This window comes from Primulina huaijiensis, chromosome 1 (genome assembly GCF_012295235.1).
Source record: "Primulina huaijiensis isolate GDHJ02 chromosome 1, ASM1229523v2, whole genome shotgun sequence".
NCBI lineage: Eukaryota > Viridiplantae > Streptophyta > Magnoliopsida > Lamiales > Gesneriaceae > Primulina > Primulina huaijiensis.
Window position 1 is genome coordinate 26,403,354 of NC_133306.1, and position 26,084 is coordinate 26,429,437.

Below are 26,084 nucleotides of genomic sequence, written 5' to 3' on the forward strand. Positions count from 1 at the left end.
CACCTGATATTTTTTGATCCTCGTTATTTACCAGTATCACCTTATCACTCGAAACACCCAGGATTTGATCAGCTTTAACTACAGACGGCAAATTCACCAATGGAAGAGTGGTTTTTACCGTGTCTTGAAGCGAAATAGCAGTTCTATCCCCATGAGTATGAAGCTCTCCAGAGCTATGCAGCTCTTCTTGGTTTGGTAATATTTTCAAGACTGGTATAGATTCTTCCGCAACCGAAGTAGCATTACTCGTACTGTTTTCACCTTGTTCCATCGATCCATTACTCGGTGCCTCATCGCCTGGAGGCGGAAATTTCCCCTGGGATGTTCTATGTGTCTTTGTCACTCCTTTAAGAGATGTTGCTCTGAGCCATCCACCATAGGCTAGCTTTCCCCCATTAGCTTGTTTCGAGGCACAATCACGAAACGAATGACCAATACATCCGCAGCTATAATAGAAATCTGGTAATTTCTCATATGTCAATACTACTATGATATCGTCCTCATCCTGATTAACCGAGACGCTAATCGATTTCTTCAACGGTTTATGCACATCAACACAGACTCGCAAACGTGCAGCACGTCCCATAGCAAAACCATATTCATTAGTATCAATCTCTTCCACCTCACCAATAAGGCTACCCACTTTTATCAATACGTCTCTGTGCATACATATCAAGGGTAAATTATAGCACTGTACCCAGAAAGAGATTTTATTGAAGCTCATATCGCGGGGGTTCTGCACTCCACGAGGCTCTTCAAATATAATCAGATCACGGAAAAAATTCCACGGTCCACCATGCATCGCCCTTCGACGATCGGATAGTGAGGAGAAATCAAATACGAATATGTTATCGCCCAAGGGCCCGATTTCGACATGTTTGACGGTCTGGAGGATTCTAGGCATCTGTTGTTTAAAAACTTCAGAATTGATCATCTTCGGTGATAGGACTTTAGCCACCAAACAACTTTCAAGACGTTCTTTCCCCGCTTTTAGATATGTAACATCTAGAGTTAGAGTTTCCCCTAGAACATGGGGATTAGAGATCTTTAGTTCTGTCACCAATCTGGCCACTTCATCCGGATCCATAGTGTTTGATATAAGTAAACAATCACTCCACTCAGATCACGAAGATTTGAAAGAGTGAGGAACCCTAATGGAGATAGGGAGGAACCTACAGGCGGTAGGAAATCACTAAAAGAATTATTTTTAAAATTTTGTTGTTACTGCTCACTTAATAGAATGATATGATACGGTATATTACTCATAAGAAATATATCAATATTGTAAACGTCTCACAAAATTATTGATATGACTGTTGGACAGCATATTTAAAATTTTAACATCATAAGATATATATAGAAATTGTATTCTATATTTTTTTATTTTTATTAACTTTAATTTCTAATATAATTTATTCTTAGATTAATAGGTCAATGACAATGAATGTTAAATTAAATGCTAATATTAATTATAATTTAAATTCTATAACCATTATTTTTCTCTTTAATTTATTTGAAACTCACAAAGGCTACACTTTATTGCAGTTGTTGTTTAGAGTATTTTAAATTGTTAAGTGCTTAAGATTGAAAATTTTGATATTTTTTTTAAAATTGTATTTGGTATCATAGTTTTGACCTCCAGTTTCTCTGGAAGAATTGCATATGAGTAAGTGCAAAAGGATGATAGAATATTTCATATAATTTATTTGTTTGATTGTCGTTTTATTTTTATTTTCAAAGTGCTATGTTATCCATTTTTTCTTTATTATACTTGCTATTTATTTTAGGATATACGTTTAGTGAGCTGTTGCGATGATAATAGATGATTGTGATCAAATTATAAATTTGAATTGACAAATACTTTATTATCTATATATTCTNTTTTGGTGCTTAAAATTTTTATGTAAAATATTCCAACATAATTAACCACATCAAATACTTAACAAGACCCAAACTCAGCCCTCTCCTCAATCCTCACCGGAAAGCCACCCTTCATCTTGGCCGACAATTCTGATATGTACACTGGCTGCGCCCCTTCCTCCACCACCGGCACCACCTTAAACTGCCGCAGAACTCCGGCCACCACTGTCTTCATCTGCAGGAAAGCCATGTCCTTTCCAAGACAAATTCTTGGTCCAGCCTGAAACACTGGATAAGTGTACGAGTCCCGACTTACAAAACTCCATTTTCCGTCCTCCTTCTTTTCCAGCCACCGCACAGGGCGAAACTCCGCCCAATCCACACCCCACACCTTCTCCACTCGGCCCATTGCGTAGGGATGATAGGATACTCTCATCCCCTTCTTCACCACCGTCCCATCAGGCAAAACATCATCACTCACCGCTGACTTCGTGTCGGAAGGAACCGGTGGATAAAATCTCATGCTTTCACAAAGTGCAGCGTGCGTGTAAATCATGTCCTTTACTTCTTCATACGATGGTTCCTCTGCTTTCTCTTCAATCTCTTTCAATATCTGGTTTTCCACTTCGGGATGATTCGAAAGCAACCAGAAAAACCATGTCAATGCAGCAGAAGTTGTGTCCCTCCCGGCCAGTATGAAACTTATGATTATATCTACGACAAAATTTTCATCCGAATGGCCAGAGCTCAAGAATCTCGATAAAAGGTCAACGGATTCAAGCGACTTTTCTGCCTGCAGTTCATGCTTCTTCCCTGTTATTAGCTCTTTTGCAAAGTCGCGAACCTGTTTGACAGCAATCTTGAGTTGTTTTTCGGACCCTATGTTAAGAGCCCTTTTGATTTTCCATTGAAGGGGCACGAAAGAATTGAACCTTTTTTTTGAGTGTCTGACAGCATTCTCGAATGCTACTGCGAATTCAGCTTCCGGGAGAGATGGCAGCAAATATTTGGGATCATACCCGAAAGCAATCTTGCAAATGTTGTCAAAAGCAAACCTTTGAAGAATATCTTGAAAATCAAGAACAGTTCTCTCGGATGCAGCTTTCTTGAGGATGGGTATCAATCGATCCGAAAGTTCGGAATCCACGACATCTTCCACAAACTTACGAAGGGATTTGGTGTTGAATTCGTGGCTGGAAACCTGTCGCTGGAACTTCCAGCTCTCACCATCAGCATTAAAAATGCCATCTCCAAGTAAGTCCCTTAAAGTGCTTCTGAGAAAGGGACCTTTGTTGTAGTTCTGGAAATTGGACTTGAGAATGTGTTGCACATTAGCGGCATTGGCCGTGATAACTACTTTCCTGCCGAAACCACGTTGGATCGTATACGTAAGATTCGGAGTGGCTAAGACTAAATCTGACGTCCATTGCACAAACCTTTCTTTGTTTTTCAAGAATGTGAAAAATGAACCAAATATGGGGTATGATCTTGGAAGTTTGGAGGAAGTTGGCTTCGAGTTCTTGAATATGGCAAATGCCAAGAAAAGTAAAGGAAGAAGGATGGATAAGACGAGCGAAACAGAGAAATTGAGGGATTCCATTTTTATTGCTGAAAATATCAGACTTTGCAGGAATTGGTGCGAGTCAATTGGAACTGTTCGGTTTCTTGATTTGCAGAATGAGTTTTGTTTGTTCCAAATAAGCTTTATTTATATGTCATGATCTGTGAAGTGACGCAAGCAATGAGGTAGGATTAGGAAACATTTAGGATGGCGAGAAACAACAACTCGTGACGAAGGTTCGTCCACTTCTCACTTTGTTGTCTGGCACTTGGGCCCCAACAATAAATTCAACGGTGAGATAATCCTGTTCTAGATTCAAAGAGTCACTCGAACCACGAAAAATTCTATTCTACAAGTATCCTAACGTGAGGTCCACCACATCCAACGGTTAATCATATAGTCTAGAATGGATGGAAGCTGATGACGATGAAGGTAAATCCAAGTTTACAGATTTGCTAATAAACCAAGGTAAGCTCCCTGAACTAAACCAAATCATTTTGTTTCATAGATGATCTTATTTTCGGATAAATGGATACAATGACTTTGAGATTCAAATTTACATTCAAATGGGTGTGAATGCATATAATAGGATGAAAAATTCAAAGCTCATTTTAGTTTTATTCGAGTTTGAACTTGATTTAAAATTTGAAAATTCTAAAAAAAATTCTAGAATTCGGATCGAATTAAAGCTCTATTTCGAATTCAGCTCGAAAAATTCCAACACGTTTGTGAACTATTACTCGAAAATAAGTAATCGAAAGTCTTGAAATGTATTTATTTTAACAAATAAATGTATTATAGTAATAAACTTTTAAGTCTTGCGTACTATGAAACAAAATAATTTGGACTCAAGCTCAATCAGAAAAAATATTCTAATAAATTCGAGTTNTATATATGTCTCTGTGTGTGTGCGCGTGCACGCACTGATGATGTGTGACTTATTTATTGGATGTACAATTTTGATATATTTAATTACATCCGATAATTGAGTGTTACAGTTCTATTTTTGGAAACTCCAAAGCATAAATAAAGGATGGTTGGCTCAATATAAATTTAACCAAAGATCATGATCGATTATATTGCTATATAGTTTTACAATACTCTATTGAATTTATTTTTTATATTACAGTTATCAGTATTGATTAAATTTGTGAGTATAATATCATAATAAATTTTCAATGAGTATGATGATAGACATTTTTTAATTATCGTGATTTATTATAAAAATCTTCTAGATTGATGAATGCATTTTGAAAAGGAATTAGCCGACTATTTATTGTGATGTGTTCTTTTCAACACTTATATATGTGTGTGTGGGCGCGCTCATAACAAATTCATTATATAAAGCACACGGCACGCTCTTTTGTCAAATTGGGTGGGGTCATTTGCATTAACTAAATCGTCTAATTAGTGGAGAAATTGAATTTTATTACTTAGGCCGATAGTTTGCCTCAACAAGCAAGTTTAAATTTAAAACAAAAGAGATGATAAGAATAATTAAGGCGTATTACGTGTTATTTTTTGGATTTTGAGTTAGTAACATCGTGCACAACTTTAACTATAGAGGGGGGGAAAAAGGGATGCAAATTATTTAGGTGAAATATTGAATTATCGATCAGGAACATGTAAGACACGTGCATATTGGATAATTAATTTATCTAAAGCACAAAATTATAAATTATCTGACCTCCTTGTATCATTGTGATTTCACACATCATTTGAAAAAAGAAAAAGAAAGAAAAACCTACAGCGCGTGCTCTTGGAATTGGATTCTTCAAAAATCTGGACAGGTTAACACCTTCCATTACCTGCAGGGATAGAATACAATTGTACAAGAATAATTTGATACACCCCCTTCTATCAAATACTGAATGGTGCTGTCGATGATAAAACAAGCCCGATACTCGTATCGAAAAAATGTCTGGCAGCAATCAAGAGAACAAGGTCGGTCGAAGCAGTGGTACTCTTCTTACTTTATATGTAAAAATTCTTGATTTTCCATACCATGTAGCTCAGTTAGCTGTCCGGGGTATAGTTAATTTAAGAGGAAGATTTTAAGCAACATGCTCCAACCTGCTTTGTCTGCGATAATTCAAGCTTAGGTAGGAGTTCACAGACAGCCTTCTGCAAGGAAGCGCGTTTAAGCCATTTGTTGGTTCCATTCACGACCATTTTCGTGAGTAATGTTATTTCCTCTGCATCACGATGTTCCTCAAGCAATTCCTCCCAAAACTGGTCATCTTCGTTGAGGTTGAATTCCCTTGCGATTTCCATCACTTGCTTCATTTTCGCAACGTTTCTGCCAGCACCACAACCCATAGCAGTTGCAGCACCTACTGCATTAGCAATTGTCAATGTACATATCAAAGGTAATTCGTGAATGTACCCAAATGCAATGGCGGCCACGAAACTGTCTCCACACCCAACGGTGTCAATGACATTCACCTGTCCAAATATTGAGGACACGAGGATCACCAAAGCCTGATCTACCAGAACCCAAAAAAATTTTAAGACGGAACTTGAAGAGACATAATGGAGAAGACGAGAATAAATATGGGAGAACTGTACCGTGCACACGATGAAATTTTTTACCTTGAATGCCGGAGAACAAGATATACTTGAAGTGGTGATTAGTATTGAACCCTTTGAGCCCATTTTTATTATCACCCACTTTGTGCGAATTCCTTTCCGAAGCAACTCTTGTCCAGCTAAAATGGGGTCATCTGAGCCAGTCAATGATTCAGCCTAGCCACATAGTTATTACCAATCATAGTTAATAGATCAAGGAAAGTTAAACAAGAAAGAAAGAAAAAACGAGAATGAGGAGACAACTTCCGTGAGAAAGATTGCACATGAGTACAAACAAAAGCTATGGAACAAGTCAAATAAACAAGAGTTTAGAGCTTGAAATAACACAAAACCAAGAACCAAAATGGCTGCGTCCACTTCATATAGCACTTGCCAAGAATAATAGCAAGTCTACGGTCCTTAATTGAATCACTAATGAACAGAGTTCAAATAATCAGAAATGACGCATTGATCTGGAAATTATAATGCTGCGTGTGGAATAATGATACATCACAATTCACACCTCTTCAGAAGTTAATAGAAGAACATCACTCATTCTTAAATACTTATCAAGGGCCATTTGTTCTTCAGGCGTTCCAACAGCAAGGGACTTTCCTCGTGGCCCAGGGTCAAAAAAGATCGATGTTCCCACTTTAACAGAATAATCCAAAGCAGACATAAGCAGTCGAGGGGGAAGTTCATCAAACCCATAACCGTTGCAGAAAATGATCTTGGACCTTCTTATAGCCTTCTTTGCTCCAGAGGACAAATCGCTCATCCAACTAAACGCAGGCTCGTCACTAAAATCTGCTCGACTGAAAAGGAAATGGAAGCTCCTTCACTATATAGAATCTATCATGTTAATCAAATGGACAACAGCTAACATTTTTGACAGATTGTGATACCTGCAAAAACCATGCCTCTGCCAGGGGTCCACCAAGACCCAGCATAGAAGAGTCTCATATGATGCGTGTGGAGTCTCAATGACATCATTCTGCTCATTCATATCAACCATAGTGATTCCTTCATCATGAAGTACATCTAAGAGGAAACGACCATAGATTTCATCACCAACATGGCCGATAGAAACAACTTGAAGACCTAATCTAGCAGCAGCTATGGCCACATTACAATTGCCACCAGCCTCCCAGTATCGCTATCAATTGAACTTAATAATCAATATCCCAAATGATGATGAGTTAAGTATTTCAGAATGAATTCAAAGAGAGAAGAAAAGATGAATAGAGAAATCTCAAAGAAAAGTCCTCTAACTGTTGGAAGGAAGAGATAGATATACACAACTATTTGGTCATTAACTAACACATGTTCCATAATTCAACTACTTGTCAACAGCTCTACAACGATAAGACTTAAAACCAATCGAAGAGAGTTTCAAAAAAAACCAGTGAACAGTAAACTTGTTCAAGTAATATTATTATGTGAATACAACACAGATCAGAATGAGATTGATAAAATGAAACTTTTATGTCACACCAGTGTCGAACACTCAGCGATTAGAACTGTCTTAACTTCTAAAGTAAGGCTGTGGGGATTCCCATTTGAAGAATCCCGTACTTTTCCCTGCATTCCATTTTTAACTAACTGCTATCAGAAACATAATTTAATGGCCATTAAAGGTGAGGTATTTGAGACAATTTTCACTACCCTTCTTTTTATTAGTTCTCTGTTTCTTGATTATAGTTGCTACCCTTTATATAAGATTGAATTGTAATAGATAGCATTTGCAACTAGGTTCTTTCCCTGACATGAGCTAATCTATAAAAAAATAAAAATTGCCATCCTATAAGTTGCTCACGAATATAGAATAATACAGTTCCTCTCTTCTTGAGATAATAATATTCAAGGCCAGAGATGTTTATAGAAGCTGTTTGGGAAGCTCCAAGATCAACACTTTCCGACCTAATCCTAACCCTTTCCACTCAATTCACTATGCCATCAAGATTTCATATATATCTGAGAAAAATATATAATCTAAGCCCTGTGATTACAGGGTTTCATCAGTATTGTTCAAAATAATTCTATCGTAGCACTTAATAACTGCAACAAAATTAAAACTTCGAGCTTGATGCAATCATCAAATGGTCACAGCTTCAATATTTAGAGATATGAATAAGAACTGACCAAAAATTTTAAAGATGAGCTATTCTGTTGAAAATCCCGATATGTAGCAAAAAACTTAAACAGTATACGATATAACCTTATCAGGAGACAAGTTGGATAATTCTTCCATGTAAGCTTTACGTTCATCCAAAGGTTTTGGAGGCAATTTCGGGACATTGAGCACAATATCAACACAGAGATTCCCGAGCGTAGCCACATCAATTTCCTTCACCCCAAAGCCTATAATCGTCTCATCCTCGACAGAACCATTTCCGTAGCTCAAGTAATTAGGACGGCGCCATTTGTGAACCGGGATTCTAAATCCCTTGCATTTCAAAAACGAATGACAATAAAAACCGAAACCTTCCCCCCTTGAAGTGGGATTTAATCTAGGGTTCTGGAGGGTTTTTGGGTGTGAAGAGAAAGGGACATAACTGGTATTAAGAGATAGGGTAACGTGATTATGCATCCAGAATTGGCAAGACGTGATCGCAAAGAATAACCGTGCAGTGTTTGATGGAATGCTTGTGGGAATGTGAATCAATGGAAATTCAAGTTGACGGTGAAAGAAACATGCAAATATTCGTGGGGAATATAGAGGACTACAAATTGCAGCAAAATGGCTTCGAATTTTCCATTCAAAAGTGTTGTTCCAGCTCCACCGTTGCTGAAGCCTGAAAGCTTGGATTCTCCTCTTAGAATCTGAGACCAAATTACTTCGTAAGGTTCGATTCCTAATTATTTTATTTTAATTTCGTTGTTTTTTCTTTTATTTTTTAAATATAAAACCAAATATAAAATATTATGACAAAACAATATGATGATGATGATTGATAATTTAGTTTTATTTATTTATTTAACAAATCGTAAACAATCCACTTTCAGATTATTTTTCCCAAAATATGTTCTAAATCTACTTATATTACAAATTAATTAAATTTGAACTTTTTAATGAAGCTTTAATATTTTTTAAATTTTATCTTAATTTGTTCTAAAATGCACATCTTCAAGTAACTTTTCATTCCCCATTTCCAGCTCAAGCGGTAGATCCATCCAACATTCACCATTATCTCAATTTTTTTATGTGAGATAAAGTATGAAACTCACGGATTTAGATAAATGGTAATAATCGGATTTAGATCAATGGTGATAACTGAATCAGCCCGCCGAGGTTCGAAGCACCAAATGCCAGAATCTTCATCAAACAATGAAAAACCACACTGCATTATCTGTGTATACATAAAACAAAACCAATACGTTCCGACTTATGAAGATGCAACTTGGCCTTGTGCAAATTTTCAAATCTGTCATTGTCACATACATTTAGTTTCCAAGAGTTCAAAATTTTGGTCTAACATGACACGAAACCACTGATCGATCTGTTAGCATAAACAAGCCATGCCTGCCTACATGCATAATACACACGTATACACGGTAGAACGCCAAAATCATGTCTTGCAAAACAGAGTTTTAAGGTCTTGAAGCCATAGAAGATTGTCAGAAGTCAGCTGCGTAAGCTGCGTATCTTATATGTTAATCTCCGGTTGCAAGAATGGCTCTTCGGTCAGTTCTTCGAGTCTGCTGACAATTTTCTGAGCCACATCATCATAGGCTTGGGATGTAGAAGAATCGGGATCGGATATCACAACAGGGACACCATCATCGGAACCGCTTCTGATTCCCATCACCAATGGTATCTAGGAAGCCGATTGATTCAACAGGTCAAAACACATTTAAAGCCAATAACATAGTTTTACTTTGATGTCTAATGATTATTATCAATGTCTGGTGCTTGCTTCCACTTTGCATATTTGTCACCGTATTTTATATCGAGTTTAAGAAGAGAATTGCTGACAGGATAGGCATGCAGAGTACAGGTCAAGGAGAATGTGGAAACAATACCTCACCAAGAAACTTCAAACCCATTTCATGTGCCGTCTTTCGAGCCCCACCCTTGCCGAAAATATAGTGAGGTTCACTGCAGTTGGGACATTGAAAGTAGCTCATGTTCTCTACAATTCCTAAAATCTGTAAGAACAACGGTGACTAGAGATAAAATACGTTTCAAATTAATAGTAGCGGCTAACAAAGATTGAACTGTTCATTCGATTGATGGAATTGTTGATGGATGTAATCTGCTTATCTATTTGATTCAAATCATTATGATAAGCGTATACATAATTCCCCAGTCTGGCAGTCTCTCGGACTTCGGAAAAATGATAAGGTTGCAGTTGGGTTCCCTCTCAAGGAGCACACAAATACAAGCTACTATAGCTCGAGAAACAAATTTATACCGGCACATTGACTTTGGAGAACATTCTAACACCTCTTCGAGCATCAATTAATGCAACATCTTGTGGCGTTGAAACAATTAGTGATCCTGCCACAATTCCAAATGATCAAAATAGTGGATGTTTGAATGGAAGTCAACATAACAAGAGAACTCATTGCCATATCCAACAGGTGGTATTCACATCATATAAATCATTGCGGAGAAAAGTTAGAGTGCTTCCAAACATACGTTTTAGGGTGACTCTGGAAAATAACACTTTCAAGTTTTAACCTGATAATTGCAATCTCTGGGAGATGGATATCTGGGCATCACCAGTGCCAGGGGGCATATCCACCACAAGAATATCGAGGATCCCCCAATCAACTCCCCTTGTCATCTGTTCCAGTGCTTTCATGACCTGAAGCAATTGAGAGTGGTTAAAATTACTTATTAGTTGTAGTACCAATCCTAGAAATAACATAACTATTTCTCACCAGCGGCCCTCTCTAACCAATCGGAAGCACAACAAAAGACACTATAGGTCACATCTGCGAGGCTTACCATAGGACCTCTCCACACAATTGCTTCCCCTTCAGCCACGAGAGATCCCATTGACATGCATTTGACCCCGTAGTTTTCAATTGGGATCATTTTCTTATCTGTAAAGATGTGTGATTATAAATCAACCCATAAATTACAAAATCACAAAAGTACATAATAGCACTTCCAGCTAACTAATCTTCAAACAAAGACAGCACAATCCTACACACATCAGGATTACGAACATTACGAGAGTAGCAGGCTTAGAATTTCTAAATAAAAAAGATAAAGGCAGCAAATAAACATGTAAACGTCCTCTAAGAAGATTTTATATTCACTTGATCAATAATTCATTTTGACATGAAAACTTTATAAAGTAAGAGCTTCTTGGTCCATATCACGAAAGATGCAAAAATTTCTAATTGCCGAAACTTCTAGAAATTGTGTACAAAGATTGGTTCAAGAGTGAAAATGGGCTTGTGATGCCAGCATATGAAAATGCCATTAAATTAGCTACCAAAGAGGTTCCATTGCTTCCTCAAATCCCACTTATTGCTTAATTGAAACGGATAAGCGAGAACTAAGCATCTAGGACATTGAAGCACCACCTGCACTCACTTCAGGCTTTCCATGGAGTTTCATCATTGTCGGAATTGACGGTCCATATACATCGGCATCCAGCAGCCCGACTTTAAGCTGACACTTGTGCGCTAGCGAAACGGCCAAATTAACTACAAATGTACCACATAAATTAAATAATATAATGGCAATGTAAACAAACAAATTAACTCACTCATGACAAATGCACAGTGCAGGGGTAGACCCAGAAAATCCATCAAGCGGAGCCACTGAACCATTTCTTGTTTTGAAGGGGGCAAGAAACGAGCTTTAAGAAAAATTACGTGTAAAATTTCAAAACTTCTTCTATATTCGAAGGAGGCAAACCAAACCCAACAAGATAACTTGCTGTGCTCATTTCTCTTATGTGATCATCGGACTCTTGCTGGATTCCTGAAAATCCAGGTACTCAGGGCCCAGACAGCATGTAGGAATGACCGCACAGCAATTTATAAAAAACAAATTACCAAATTTGTAGCAAACCATATTTCAGAAAAAGTATAACCAACAAGAATCACTTAATATACACCTATTACACACAAAAATGAAGAGAAGAAGGGGCAAAAGAGAACGATTCAAGAAATGAAACAAAAATGGTCCTGAAGTACCAGCGGTGGTGGACTTTCCAACGCCGCCTTTGCCAGAAGCGACAGCTATAATGTCTTTAATCCCTTCAATCTTCAGACTCTGTAAATGGGATCCTTTTGCACCTAGAACAGCAAAACCCCTGATGCCCCCGAGCTTAAAAATCGAGACAACAGCCAATTCTGTTCAGTTCTGAACACAAGAAAAAACGAGGAATGGGATTCAAATAGAGAATATCACGTACAGTAAAGTTTCTTGGTAATCGGTTCATGGATTTTGCTAAATTTCCTGCAATAAAATCCCAACCGCTCCAATCTATAGTGGCGGAGGACCAAGATCGCCGATGATGCAAGAAATAGTTCAAATGTTATGGGCTGTTATCGCAAAGAAGACATGGCTATATAAGATTTTGTTACCAAATCAGCCCAAATTTTGACAAGATGGTCTTTAATAATATTTGGCCCACAGGCCCAAAAATACGTCGTTCCTGGTCAAATTCGAGTAGTTCCGTCTAATCGAGTCATATAATTTTTTTTACTCGAACTTGAGATCGATCAAATTTTTACATTTTAAATTTTAGAACGATTTAATAACATCTAGCTACATCCTTGATTGATGCTTGAAAAAATCGAGCTAGTTCGAGTGGTATAAACAAACTAAATTGAACTTAATATGAAGAAAATTTTAAGACTCAAATTCGAGTTGAAGTAGATATATTTGAGATTGAGTTTTATTCGAAATTCGAAAATTTTAATAGTTTTTTACTCGAACTTTAGTACTCATCAGGCTAACTAGAATTCGATCAATAATTGATTGTTGAAGTCTTCAAGGAAATGTTCGGATCAGTGGAGTATGTGAGCACTTCACCAATTCCATTTTCCTGACAATTATAATCCAATAAATGTACTTGATTACTCATCCACAAATAAATAATTAAAATTTAACTGTGGAAAAAAACCAAGAAACATAGGATGACATATACAAGGATTATTTGCCAACCTGGGAAATCTGAAATTCGGTTTGTCTCAACGGTCAGTTATTTCCGGGACAACGATCCCACTATTTTTTTTCATTTTCTTGCATCATTAATGGTTGCATAATCATTTTCATGGCAGATAATCGTAATTAGTGGTCACACCCATTTCCATTATATATTCATCTCCTTTTCATGCTTCTCTCTCTGTTCCCTTCATCACTCTTACATCAACGAACACTGGTACCCACCAATCTTGTGATTTGGATTATCGTTGTGATTCACGATTGCAATGTGCGTTTTTATTGATGTTTGGTCGGTTCAATTAATTGGTCTTTACATGATTGGTTGATTACAATTTAGGGTTCTTTTTCTTTTTTGATTGGAATTGAGATCATGAATCTGTTTGTTAATGCACGAATCATGGGTTTGAGTGTTCTTTGATTCCAATGCCATTTGGACGAATGGGTCGCAATTTTCTTGATTTGGAGACAAAAAAATTTAATGGTTGGCATCTAATATTGACTTATTTACTAATTTTTTTGCTTTATGATTCCTGTTTTATTTATTCATTTTCGTCGTTTTCAATGCCACAGTTCGCTGAACCAATGTTTGATGATTTCCCGTGGAAGGGTCTTTAATCTTTTACAAATTAAGGAAGAGTGAGAGGCAATTTGGGATTTCATTTTTGTGAATGTTGGGGATCATACTCTTGTAATGGCTGCTGAGGTTCTATCTGTGAAAAAGAGGTCATCCCCTGGATTCATGACTCTATTGTCCTCCGCAGCTTGTGAGTGGTTCTTGATATTTTTGCTATTCGTGGAAGCGACGTTTTCATATTTGCTCACAAAATTTGCTCAATACTGTGAGCTCAAAACTCCCTGTCCATTATGCTCGAGGCTCGATCTTGTTTGGGGGAAAAAGAAACCAGGAAACTATTGGAGTTTATTATGCAGAAACCACAGCGAAGAGATGTCATCTCTAGTGCCTTGTTCTATACACAATAGTCTTGCCGATGTTAATGGGATGTGTGAAGAATGTTTTATGCCCATTATTATGCAGCAAAAAACTAATTCTGAATCATATAGGTTGTTAGTTGGTAAGCTGTGGGTTGATGTAGAACGATCCATTCTCCAAAACTTAATGCTGAATAAGAACATACGATTTGGTTCTTCAGGACGTAGGACGTGTTCTTGCTGCAACAAGATATGGAGAGCTAAATCTAATGCTGAAAGATTACTGGGGTTTTCTCCGGTTAGTCTTGGGGCTTCTAAAGCCAATTTGAAGCCTCCTTTGCCTCGTGTACCAGGTCGGAGTCGTTTTAGTCGTAGGGATAGCTTGAAGAGATTAAGAGAGAAATTCTCAGGGCCAATGGTACACCATTCTGCTTTGGGAAGTAGTGTTGATACGCTGTCTCATGTGGGCTATACGAAGCTGAAATTCTCCTCTGATTCCGAGTCTGAGGTCATATTCTCGGAAGATGATGAAGACGGAAATGCAAGTTGTCATTGTAAATTTGAAAGTAAACCAGACTATAATGTTCAATCCAGCTTAAAAGGTCCACCTATAACACAGGATGAGAACGTGAAACCTTCGGTTCTTGATCTACCAAATCTGCTTGATCTGAGTGATGATAAGAATTTCAGTTCTTTATCAATAGATACATTCATAGAGCACGGTCTTAGAGAGCTTGACTGGGCAGAAGCTTATAATAAACCAAGCATATTTGTGACACCAGAGCTAGCTTCATTAGACGACGATTCCCAGCCACTGGGTGTTGGAAAAGGTCCTTTATATGTACCTGCAGAGACTTCTAACACCTCATCATTTCTCAAGCAGCGTAAGCTCTCCATCTTAACCTATTTCACAAGCATACACGTCATCTATCTGCACTAAAAATGACTAGAAAGATAACAAACATGATAATTATATCATTTGTGGTCGATTTAACAAGTGAATTTGAATTTGCAGAATTAAATGACGAAGGAAGCAGGGAAAAAAGAAATACATCTACGGTGAAGCAGATAGAAGCTGTTGCAGGAACTTCTTCAGAAGATACTCATTCATCAGAGTCAAATAAAAAGAATATAACTGACGCTTCGACTGGCATAATGGAAAATAGAGAATTATCAAGCTTAGAACCCGTTGAGCCAATTAAAGCCTGTGACTCTGATAGAAATGAAAAAAATATGAAGTCCCTGCCACAAGATTCTACATCTGATGCAGGCTTGTCCTCGACAGATAGAAGTCCTAGAGCTCTTAATGAACATGCTGAATTTAGAAAACCCGAGGATTCCTCTTATCAGGCAAATGAGACTAGCCAACATGAATATTTGGAGGGAACTGTTGATGACGACATTGAAGGTAAAAGTATGCTTGATCGACTAAAACAACAGGTTGAGCAGGATAAAATCTACATGGATTCTTTATACAAGGAATTGGAGGAAGAAAGAAACGCTGCTGCAGTTGCAGCAAATGAAGCCATGGCCATGATCACGAGACTGCAGGAGGAGAAAGCGTCGCTTCACATGGAGGCGTTGCAATACTTAAGAATGATGGAGGAACAAGCAGAGTATGATGTGGAGGCGTTGGGAAGAGCCAATGATGTTATTGCTGAAAAGGAGAAGGAATTGCAGGACTTGGAAGCAGAGTTAGAATTCTACAGAAACAATTTTGGTGATGAATCATTAGGGGTCGATAAAGAAAACAATCCTTGCACCTCTAGCGATTCGAGATTTTGTAATATTAAAAAAACCAATGGAACGTGTAACCCAGCCATGGATGGTTCTTCCTCGAAATTTGTGGATGAAAAACTCTACATCTTGAAATGTTTGAAGAAGTTGGAAAAAAATATCCATCAAGCTCAAAATGGTGAAAAGATAAAAAAAGAGGTTGGGAATCTTCCTCATACCGGAGAGACATCAATAAGTCAAGAAAATGAAGATAATGATTCATTTGAGCAAAAGAGTATGTATCCTTCAAATGGGAATCCGGATCGTGACAAGGACAATGATTTTGTTTCAGGGAAAAGAGAGAAACCATTAGAGAATGGTGCTTACGCTTTTGAGAAGGAAGTTGTAGAACTTCAGCAGAGGTTGGATGCACTTGAGACTGACCGAGATTTCCTCAAGCACGTATCTGACTTGCTTCATAACGGGAAGGATGGATTGAATTTAATTCAGGAAATAGCTCATCAGCTACAAGAGTTGCGAGAAGCCGAATTCAATAAAAGATGACTTTTAATCCTCTGAGGCTGCATCTCTCTCATTTGCAGAGTTACAACTTCCTAACCATGACTTATTTTTTTAGTTTATATGTTTCAATCCCGTGATTTGGAAAATTATTGTTAATCCGTGAAAAATGTGTTCTTCAATGAGCTGCATTCTACTCAAAATAGTTGTCCATATTTTCTGAAACACTGCAAAAAAAGTAGCTGTAAATAACAGAGATATTAAGATATAAATTACATGGATCTCTTCTTACTTTCCAGTTTTCAAAATCTTGAATACATTGGATGAAAGCAGAGTAACAGAGGGGAGCAATCTACATAATCCAAGCGTGGAGATGGTGATGAAGATGAATCTTAGGTATCTGCCTAACGTGACTGTGATTTACGATATTTGGGTTTGCGCCATGTATAGTTTTTCCAGTAGAGGAAGAAAGGGTGCTTGAGAGATGGAACATACAGAATCAAATTTTCTGTATCTTGGATTCCATTTTCTTGATTTGATTTTTTTTTTTGGTCTTTTGAGTTGGGAATGAGAATAGATTGGGAGTTGAAGTTTTGTTCTTCTCAATTTGGTAATGCATTTGATGTTCATTGCTGTGTATGTCCTGTTGGTTATATTGCAAATGGTAGTTCTGACTTACTTTTTGTTTTATACAAGGTATAAGAATCAAATTGTTACTCGCGAAGGTACGAACGTATAATGGACTACTACATCAACTAATTTGTTTCCACTTTAAAAAATAGTTAACATAAGTTGTCATAAAAATCCATTTTGTAAAACCTTTTAAATTTTGATTTTTAGCTCATGTGGTACATATTTATCACACAATGGATAACATTATAAGGTCATAATACTTGAGAAATTCATTGTATAGGCGACCATATATATTTGTATTTATATATTAAATAACTTAGTATAAGATAAATATAAATCAAATTCCATCCATCTTTTTTATACCTACACTGACAATATATACCAACCGATAGTAAGATAGTTTTCTTCTTCTTGTTTTTTTGATGGGGTATTATATATATTTCCCTCAACTTTCCTGTAAAAGCCGATACTCGATATTGAAAATGGCTTTTTGGTCATGTATAAATATGTTTCATGGATTCAACCCAAATAGACTTGTAAGATTTGATGCAAATGCAGTAAACATATTCCACTAGACCAGAGCTGTTCGGTTAAAACTTGATTCGAGTTTGATTTGTTCTAGCTCGAGTCTTTACTTGAGTCGAGTTCGGATTTTAATGTGTCTATTCGAGTACCTCGCGAACTATCCAAGTAACTACATTTATTAATTATTTATAAGAGGATATAGATTTAAGATATTTTTGGCAATATAAACCTAAAATTTAAACCCTAATTTTTTTAGTCAATGGATTAGGAAGACTTTCGAGCTTTTCAAGTATGAGCTTGAGTAAAATAATTGTTGATGTCTCCAACGTAAACATTTCGGTGGAAAATGGCTAAAGTGAAAACGAACATCAACTTGTTAGACTACATCAAGCTTTGATTTATTAAGGGACCAAACCAAATACGTAATTTCTTCCAATGGAGGAAAGAAGGGTAAAAGCATTTAGGTTCTTGAACAAAAAAAAAAACAAACAAAAATTCATAAAATAATAAAAAATACAATATTCGTGCATGGAAGTCAGCGTAAAATATTTGTCACATATATCAGTCATATTTTGCTCCGGATAAACATCGTTTACCCACCGCGGATCGGAGGCGGAGTAGCCAGGAGTCTGCCAGGAAAGTTCTGTTCACCGATCGACGCTGCTCTGCATGGGGGCCACCGGATACCGATAAAATTCTACCGATAGTGTGTAAATGCGTAATGCATGTGTTCTTATATATGCCATATTGAAATATGGGTTTTTGGTCAAGCATGCATATGTTGCATGGATTCAACCCAAAGGAGACGTGTGGATTTTATGCAAATGCAGTAAACTTAATCCGCTAACCAAGTAAGAATATAATATAATTTGGACCAAATTTTCCTTTTCTGTTTTTAATTTATAATTTTCCGTTTATTGACTGGAAAAGTTTTCTGTCAATAGAAAATTAGTCTTTCTTCACAAAAATCTCAGTCTAAATTGAATGTTGAACATTTTAAAATGTTGTCAAAGCCTCCAATATATAAAATATATACCAACAAAAATCACCTTTAATTTGGTTTTAAATTTAAAAAAAAAAAAAACAAGTATTCCACCTTATATACAAGTTTTTGTTAAATTTATGCTACATCGGATGAAATATAATTCGTCTAAATTAAATCATTATATGATCTAATATATAATGGTCCTATTTAATTTGACACATATATAAAATAAATAATTATGTTGTGTGCATGAGATATGTTTTACCAAATACAAGATAGATTTGCCCTTTTATAACGTCTCATATTTATGATTGATCATAACCAAAACTATTTTTAATTTGTACCAAATGGAACGTGAAATAAAATAAAAGTTATTGTATCATGTTGCACCACCTTATTCGTTGTATCGATCTCTCTAAAATAATCCTTGATCATATATGGAGGTGTATTGGTTCTAGATTTTTAATTATATATATGCAGTTTAAAAGTATAGAGCTATTCATTATAAACTTTTATATATTCTACAAAAATTTAATGGTATCCAATGTAAATTTTTGTAGAGTTTTAAAACATCATATGTTATTCAAACTTGAATTTTAAATAAACATGTTGAATTAACTTGAATAATTGAAGTTTAATTGAAATAAATTTAGTACTGAGTTATTAATTTTATTTCTTAAATTAAATAAATAAGTAAAAAATATTATATTGAGATATAAAAATATTTAAAATAAATAAAAGTTATTCACGTTCGACCATTAGTTCAAAAAAATTTAAAAAAATCACAAGCATAAATTACAAAATCCACATGGTTCGAAACTCGGTGAAAATCTTTAAAAATCCGTGAGATTATGTAGAAATCTATCAACTTTACAAAAATATGTTATCTAAGTAAGCAAATATGTATGTATATACGATTTGATCATTAATGAACTAACAAGCTCATGATCAGCCATGAAAATGCCAACAAATTCAAAGTTTTAACCAATATTACACAATTCATATTCATTATTAATAATGCTCATAAAAAACTTAAAGAAAGGTAATTTTCCCCTTAATTTCCTTAAATATAAAATATACAACAAACGAATAAAAAAAAGGGTATAAAAACATAAAATAAAATAGGTTCTTGCACCAAACAAAAATTAAAAATGCAACAAGTAATAAACATACAACATTCTTGCAAGTCAGTGTGAAATTATAGTTGTCAAATATATGTTCATGATCTCAGTTTATTCCTTCTGTTGCCAAAAACAATTCATCTTCATTTACTCTCCTTAGCCACACCAAACTGCGTCATTTTTTCTTCAGGATAGACATCGTTTACCCGTGGTGGACGCGGAGCAGCCACTACTCTGCCAGCAAAATTCCGACCACTGATCGGCATCTTGCATGGTGGCCCATTACCTCCGGTTATCCACGTGCAGCCGTTGGGCGTGGGTGTTTGAACTAGACGCCGGCCCTCCAAGGATTGTAGTAAAAGACTTTGTCCCTTCATAATCCATTGCTCCTTTTCCTCACCAAGAATTCGAGCAGCTTCGTATGATTTCATGCTGTGTAAGAAGATTAATCCCATCATAAATAAGATAATTTTTGCAGAAACCCTCATGGTCTTGTTTTTTTGAAAATAAATAAATAAATACTCGGAGATGATACAATATTTCGTTTGTTTGTAAATTAATGCTAATATTGTGATATTTGGTTGCACTTGCATGTGTATATATAGGTGTTGCGACTTTGAAATTTTTACTTACGACATTATTATAATATTTGATGGAATGCATTCAGTTTGACTGTTGAATGGGATATACAAAAAATTGAATGGGTCTCATTAATTTAATCTGAAGGTGACTGCGGATTTTTGAATGACTAATATGAAACATAATAATAAACGGGGAAATAATAAAATTAGTTTTACAAGTTGGTTTAAATCGGATTTTCGATTTTTTAATTAGTCAAAATTAGGTAATAGTATTGCAATAACTTGTTTCTTTTAATTTTTAGTCATTTATTTTCATGGAACAAACAGATGTTTTTAACTGATTAGATTATCATAATCTAATTTATACCAACCTAATTAAAACAAGGAATTTTTATTTTCCCACACAAGAAAAAAAATTGTTTAGAAAATATAAATTGTATTTTGATGGAAATTTGTTTTACAAAAAGTTAGGCATCTTCATATATCTTTGACTATTATAGGATTTTTGTTTTTATTTTGATGATCAACTAAAATATTGAAACTTAAACGTGACTTATCACAATAAATATTAAATAATTATTTTTGCACAAAAACACGATATGTGTTAAACGCCCATTTTTCAAGCAATTAAACGCGATTTTGAATTGTGAAATAGCGATGGAATTGGTAAATATTTATAACAAGAATAATATTTAATGGGAGTTGATAATTTAAAATTATTTATGCATCATATATATATACACTATATATAAAAGTTGAAATCCTTAAGGTTCAACTTTTTGACACAAATAGTTTTTATCAAAATATCATATCTATTCATATAAATAATATTTTTCATATAATTACTACAATATCAAATACACTTTAAAAATAAAAAATTCATGTATTAACTCTACAAATCTCATATTTAATATAATTACATTATCTTTATCCAAATATTAATTAAAAACTTTAATAAAATTTTATTAATCAACTCGATCTATTAATTATCGTGATTTATGTATATAATAGTCATTATTTTACACACGCATCGAGTGTGCGTCATTTGCTAATCCTTATTTATAAAGCTTGAAAATGATACACATTAGTTAATTTTATTAAAATTCCTATATTCAAAATAAAAAAATAATCAAGAATTAAACCAATGTCTCGTGCATGAATGACCATGTATATATATGTAAACTTAATTGACCCGTATCTTATTTGTTGCAACCTAGCTATGAGATGACGTGCTCAGAAATTGACCGGCGACTATTCGTAAATTATCGAATAGTTTATAATTGACACATATATATCGAGCTGGAATCGAAATAGGGATAAAAAAATTCCCTTGAACTATAAGCATTTTAAATTATTTATTAATTTCAAATTTTGAATTTTTTTTCATGATTATAACTTAGAACACTATTTTATTTAAAAAAAATTTGTTTGATAATATTTATGTGAATATCCAATTATAAAAATTTCGATTTCAAAATAAATTTGGAAAAATAAATAACATATCTACATGAGCCAAATGAGGCTTAAATTTATCGTATGATTTGTCTACTACAAATGATTCGTTTTTATTTCTTTTTGTCGTAGGTCATTTATTTATAGCAAAAATTTGTGTGAGACGGTCTCACATGTTGTATTTTATGAGACGGATCTCTTATTTGGATTATCCATGAAAAAATATTACTTTTTATGTTAAGAGTATTACTTTTTATTGTGATTATCGGTAGGTTTGACCCGTCTCACAGATAAAAATTCGTAAAATCGTCTCACAAAAGACATACGCTTTACTTATTTATTTTTCCCAATACTCGACAATAACATCTTTTAGTAGAATTATTAGACGGTAATTGAGTTTGTCCTATCAGCAATAATTTAATAATTTTTCCCAATACTCGACAATAACATCTTTTAGTAGAATTATTAGACGGTAATTGGGTTTGTCCTATCAGCAATAATTTAATAATATATAAATAGTATGTTGGTTTTTATATATTATTATTATATTTAAAAGGTGCTATTATTGTGCGTTGACTTTGTGTTGTGGCGACATAAAAATTGTTCGAGTCTCGGACAAATAATTAACACAAAGCACATGAAATTGAAGTCAATCCTATTTGACTAGCAAATCTTGGACACACACAAAAATATTTTACTGGGGGTTCAAATTTTATTTAAAATTTCATGACACGCCTCACGTTCCAAACTTTAAAATGATATAAGATATATTGAGTTGATTATTATTTTCGGGTTTGAACTTTAATTTCGGTCAAGTAACTTGTATATTTATAGCCTTCGATAATTTTATTTATTCATGATCTTCTCATTTACGAAGAAAACAATACTTCTATGGTATTGAGATATGATCATTTTAAAAAATCGAGTAGGTTGTATTAAGAACAAAAGGATTAAGGATGACAGTGGTACGAACTAATCTCCGTTTTTTCTAATCGGGGATTCCTCGTTTATTTTACAGGCCGGGATTAAGTCTCCATTGGCCCCTCATACACGGTTCTATCTAATTGGTCGCGGACATTAAATTTTCATCTTAGTCCACACCATCGCTTCAAATAATCTAGAAATGATAATGACGTGAACTGAATTTGTCATCATTATCTATGACATAATGTGAATTAAATCACTATCATTATCACATCTTCAAATATCGATTGAATTAATAAAAAAAAATCATGATACAAGAATCCAAATACATATATAAATACTAATATTATTTAAACAATACAAACTTTTACATTCATGATTCTAATAAATAAAAAAGATGAAACAACATAATTATCATAAGGTGACGAGTTGGATAATGCACGAGATTTGAATGATTTGAATTTGAGTTTTCTTTTTTGTTAATTACTAAGAAAAACCATTGTTATTATTATAGTAATGATATTATTATCAGGGCACATCAGGATGGGTTCGGAGGTGGACATAACATTTTTATACTCGTCCTCGATTTTTTTCGTTCAAATCTCTAAACTTGCCCGTTTTAGGTTGGGTCCTGTGGAGAAAATTGTAATCCTTAAAAAAGATAGAAATGAATATAGGACAATTGTTAAAATTAAAAAATTTATATATCGACATATTAGTCAAAGGAATAATAAATACTTATATATCCCATTTATTTATAACTATATCATGAGCTCTAATTTCTTGGAATAATTTAGGGGTGAGATGGAGTAGGGATTCATCCCTTCCACTGTTTTATAGGGGTGATATACCGTATCATATTGTACCGAAAATCTTATACAGTATATCGTATCGAAAATTTTGGTACGTATAATTAGTATACCGATTATACTGAAATTATACGGTATACCGAGATTTCGGTACGATATCGGTATATACCGTTTTATATCGAAAAAAACTTTATATTTTAAATTTTTTATAAATTTATTGTTTTAAAATATTATATATTTTAAAATTTTTGTATATTTTTTCGGTATTACGGTATATACTGAAATTTTCAAATTGCATACCGTTACCGTACCGAAAAATTCGGTATTATTATCGTATTGTATCAAAATCTTCGGTTCGGTATACCGAAAATTCGATAAATTCGGCATTTTTTCGCTACGATAATTTCGGTATACCGAAAATTCGGTATTTTTTTCCCACCCTTAGTCTCTTATATATCCAACTTATGTCCTGATGAGAATAATGAGTCTTTTTTCTCCCAATCTTATATTCGAAAATATTGAGACCCAAATGTTTGGGAAGAAGATTATAGTCCGATAAATATTTTTTAAATTCATAAAGGCTCTACAAGCACAAAATATACTCGAGAAATCACGCAAAATTTCATCGAAATCAATTTCTATATCCCTTTTTGTAGTAAAAGCTAAACAAGATACAGATGAATAAGAAGCCTTTTATTAAATCGGTAGCACAATTCATGAAGGGCCCAAATTTGACAAGAAGGCCGACACAGTTTAATTGGTTGGATAAACTACGGTGATTGTATGCATTAATTCATATGCGCATCTTATACAAAAATTATTGTACATTTGTATGTGTTGTTTATTTTGGTATAATCTATTTTTTATGTATGTGTGTACAGTTGATTTTTTTATTTATTTATAAAGGTATTCTTGTTATAAAAAACTAGAGATTAAATTTCAATTTTAATGTTTTTTAATAAATTTGTTAGCCAATTTTTAAATACACTAAAAATGTAAAAATCTAACCTTCAAATTTAAAATTTTAAAATCATAAATTTATAAAAATTGAAAATTAAAAGTTGAATTTAAAGAACAGCAAATGTCTTTTAATAATAAAAATTAAAGGATATATATTCGGGGTATTTCAATCGTGAATAGGATATTTAATGCTGTAAATCTAACTACTAGGAAAATAACACAATTAGTTGACTAATAATATGAATTTAATTATTTAATGATTTTATATTCAACAAAATATAATTGATATTTAATTTTTATCGGAGAGAATAAAATAGAGGTTAAATCGAACTGATTTAAATTAAGTTATCTTTGTATAATCTAGAATCTTAAAGCTTAATATTTATTCTGTAGTTTCGATTTTGAGTAACGAACTTGATTCTGATATCTATTTTATAATTGAGAATCGAGTTGACTCGAAAGCTCTCTGTTCCATTTATGTTTTCGGAACAGTAAGTTTGAAATGGTTCGGATCCTAATTTTTAAAAGATGGTGATGATTCACAGTTTCACAAAAACCAAATATCCATCGAGTTTGGACATTTAATCTGTGGATGATATGTCGAGAGCATGTGATTTGGTAGAGACGAGACAAAGTGTGGTCCACTATTATCTAACAATTCCAATCTTCCCATTGTCCTTTACTATAAAGCAAAATTATCAACCAACAAAATATTTCCAAAAAGCCAAGACCTTTTGATAACCCTTTTCTTACATCACAAAACACTCACTCCTTTCTCGACCTTGTCTTCTATATCATTGTTTTGTTAATAACTTTAGCCCTTTTCCTGTTTTCTATACAACCAAATAAATGATCAGATAAGCATGTCTAGATAGAGTTTATTTAATAGAAAAATTATAATTTTCATCATTTATATTTATCTGTTTGCAGTTTCAATATTCTATATTGACAAATTTAAGTTTTAGTTTTTTATCTCTCAATATTTAACAATTTTAGTGTTTCTTTTTAAATGTCCGTAAGAGTGCTGTTGTGATACTTATACGTCAGTGTGATATGTTAACAAAAACGTTGACGTCACATCGGCATCACAAGTGAAAAGGACTAAAACTGTTGAAAAAATTTCAAATATAACAGATTAAAATTGAAATTTATTGCCATCGATGATCAAAATCGCAAATAGAAAACATATAGAACCGAAATTGCAAATTTTCCATTTATTTAAAGCAACTCACAAAATATTTACTCTTTTATGTTTTTTTAAAACTAAGTTCAGGTGGTCTCTTTTGGTATGATGAATATAAATTACAAATTATCCATTGATGGACCCTCACTGAGCTACAACAGTTCGAGCGGAAGACACTCAAAATAATCATTCGTAAAAATCGAAAAACAATTTGGTAAAATATTTAAAATATATGCAAGTTGAATGTGTAAAAACATTTTGGTTGAGCATTTTATCAAACATTTAGTATGCAATATTTTGATATCTGAAATACACATAAAATGCTGCAACAATGCATCTTAAAAACAGTAGCAATAATTAGTAAACGTGATAAATAAATACACACGAATTTGTTTATAGATGTTCGGATATTAGCAACTCTTACGTCACTCATTTTTCCACTTGGGAAAGATCCACTAGAAGACTTTGATTTATACAATTCCTTGTACAAACTCATCTCAACTTAGAACTTAACCATTGCCTAATAGAAATTCCTAACACACTCTCGATTGTAGGTCGTAAACTCACAATCCGCATAATATTTAATGTTTCTTATACCAAAACTACAAACATGATCTTTAAT

At 34.1% G+C, this 26,084-nt stretch overlaps 4 protein-coding genes across 8 annotated transcripts; 1 reads left to right on the plus strand and 3 right to left on the minus strand.

The window, feature by feature from the left end:
• Positions 1-1,882: 1,882 nt before the first annotated feature.
• Positions 1,883-3,549, minus strand: LOC140990160 (cytochrome P450 94A2-like). Its single transcript, XM_073459736.1, has one exon. The coding sequence runs from the start codon at positions 3,458-3,460 to the stop codon at positions 1,940-1,942; it is 1,521 nt and encodes a 506-aa protein (XP_073315837.1). The 5' UTR covers positions 3,461-3,549; the 3' UTR covers positions 1,883-1,939.
• Positions 3,550-5,270: 1,721 nt separating this feature from the next.
• Positions 5,271-8,840, minus strand: LOC140990168 (uncharacterized). The gene is made up of 5 exons (XM_073459747.1): positions 8,208-8,840; positions 6,895-7,145; positions 6,513-6,804; positions 6,014-6,166; positions 5,271-5,866 (listed from the first exon to the last, which is right to left on the minus strand). Exons 1-5 carry the CDS (start codon positions 8,577-8,579, stop codon positions 5,462-5,464), a joined length of 1,473 nt encoding a protein of 490 aa, XP_073315848.1. The 5' UTR covers positions 8,580-8,840; the 3' UTR covers positions 5,271-5,461.
• A 466-nt stretch (positions 8,841-9,306) lies between these two features.
• LOC140990174 (iron-sulfur protein required for NADH dehydrogenase, mitochondrial) lies at positions 9,307-12,517 on the minus strand. 2 transcript variants are annotated; one of them, XR_012177615.1, is made up of 9 exons: positions 12,370-12,517; positions 12,149-12,281; positions 11,531-11,653; positions 10,944-11,041; positions 10,674-10,800; positions 10,405-10,490; positions 10,013-10,138; positions 9,552-9,807; positions 9,307-9,489 (listed from the first exon to the last, which is right to left on the minus strand). XR_012177615.1 is itself a non-coding variant. In XM_073459755.1 (8 exons), the coding sequence occupies exons 1-8, from the start codon at positions 12,394-12,396 to the stop codon at positions 9,637-9,639; spliced, it is 891 nt and encodes a 296-aa protein (XP_073315856.1). In that variant the 5' UTR covers positions 12,397-12,517; the 3' UTR covers positions 9,307-9,636. The 2 variants fall into 2 exon arrangements, 1 of the variants encoding a protein (XP_073315856.1); XM_073459755.1 differs by having other exon boundaries at positions 9,307-9,807.
• A 538-nt stretch (positions 12,518-13,055) lies between these two features.
• Positions 13,056-16,582, plus strand: LOC140990181 (probable myosin-binding protein 4). 4 transcript variants are annotated; one of them, XM_073459777.1, is made up of 3 exons: positions 13,056-13,156; positions 13,695-14,938; positions 15,070-16,582. In XM_073459777.1, exons 2-3 carry the CDS (start codon positions 13,816-13,818, stop codon positions 16,332-16,334), a joined length of 2,388 nt encoding a protein of 795 aa, XP_073315878.1. In that variant the 5' UTR covers positions 13,056-13,156; positions 13,695-13,815; the 3' UTR covers positions 16,335-16,582. The 4 variants fall into 4 exon arrangements, with proteins under 4 accessions (XP_073315878.1, XP_073315870.1, XP_073315873.1 ...); XM_073459769.1 differs by lacking the exon at positions 13,056-13,156 and adding an exon at positions 13,224-13,341; XM_073459772.1 differs by lacking the exon at positions 13,056-13,156 and adding an exon at positions 13,263-13,392.
• Positions 16,583-26,084: the final 9,502 nt, after the last annotated feature.

Coding starts and splice junctions, on each gene's coding strand:
- LOC140990168 (XM_073459747.1), bottom strand. CDS start 8,579: ATGCATAATCACGTTACCCTATCTCTTAATACCAGTTATGTCCCTTTC. Junction 6,805..6,894: donor CAGAGGCATGGTTTTTGCAG/GTATCACAATCT, acceptor TTTCCTTTTCAG/TCGAGCAGATTTTAGTGACG. Junction 5,867..6,013: donor CTTGTTCTCCGGCATTCAAG/GTAAAAAATTTC, acceptor ATATTTGGACAG/GTGAATGTCATTGACACCGT.
- LOC140990181 (XM_073459777.1), top strand. CDS start 13,816: ATGGCTGCTGAGGTTCTATCTGTGAAAAAGAGGTCATCCCCTGGATTC. Junction 14,939..15,069: donor CTCATCATTTCTCAAGCAGC/GTAAGCTCTCCA, acceptor TTGAATTTGCAG/AATTAAATGACGAAGGAAGC.
- LOC140990174 (XM_073459755.1), bottom strand. CDS start 12,396: ATGAACCGATTACCAAGAAACTTTACT. Junction 10,801..10,943: donor TTGTGTGGAGAGGTCCTATG/GTAAGCCTCGCA, acceptor CAATTGCTTCAG/GTCATGAAAGCACTGGAACA. Junction 9,808..10,012: donor GTTTGAAGTTTCTTGGTGAG/GTATTGTTTCCA, acceptor TCGGCTTCCTAG/ATACCATTGGTGATGGGAAT.
- LOC140990160 (XM_073459736.1), bottom strand. CDS start 3,460: ATGGAATCCCTCAATTTCTCTGTTTCGCTCGTCTTATCCATCCTTCTT.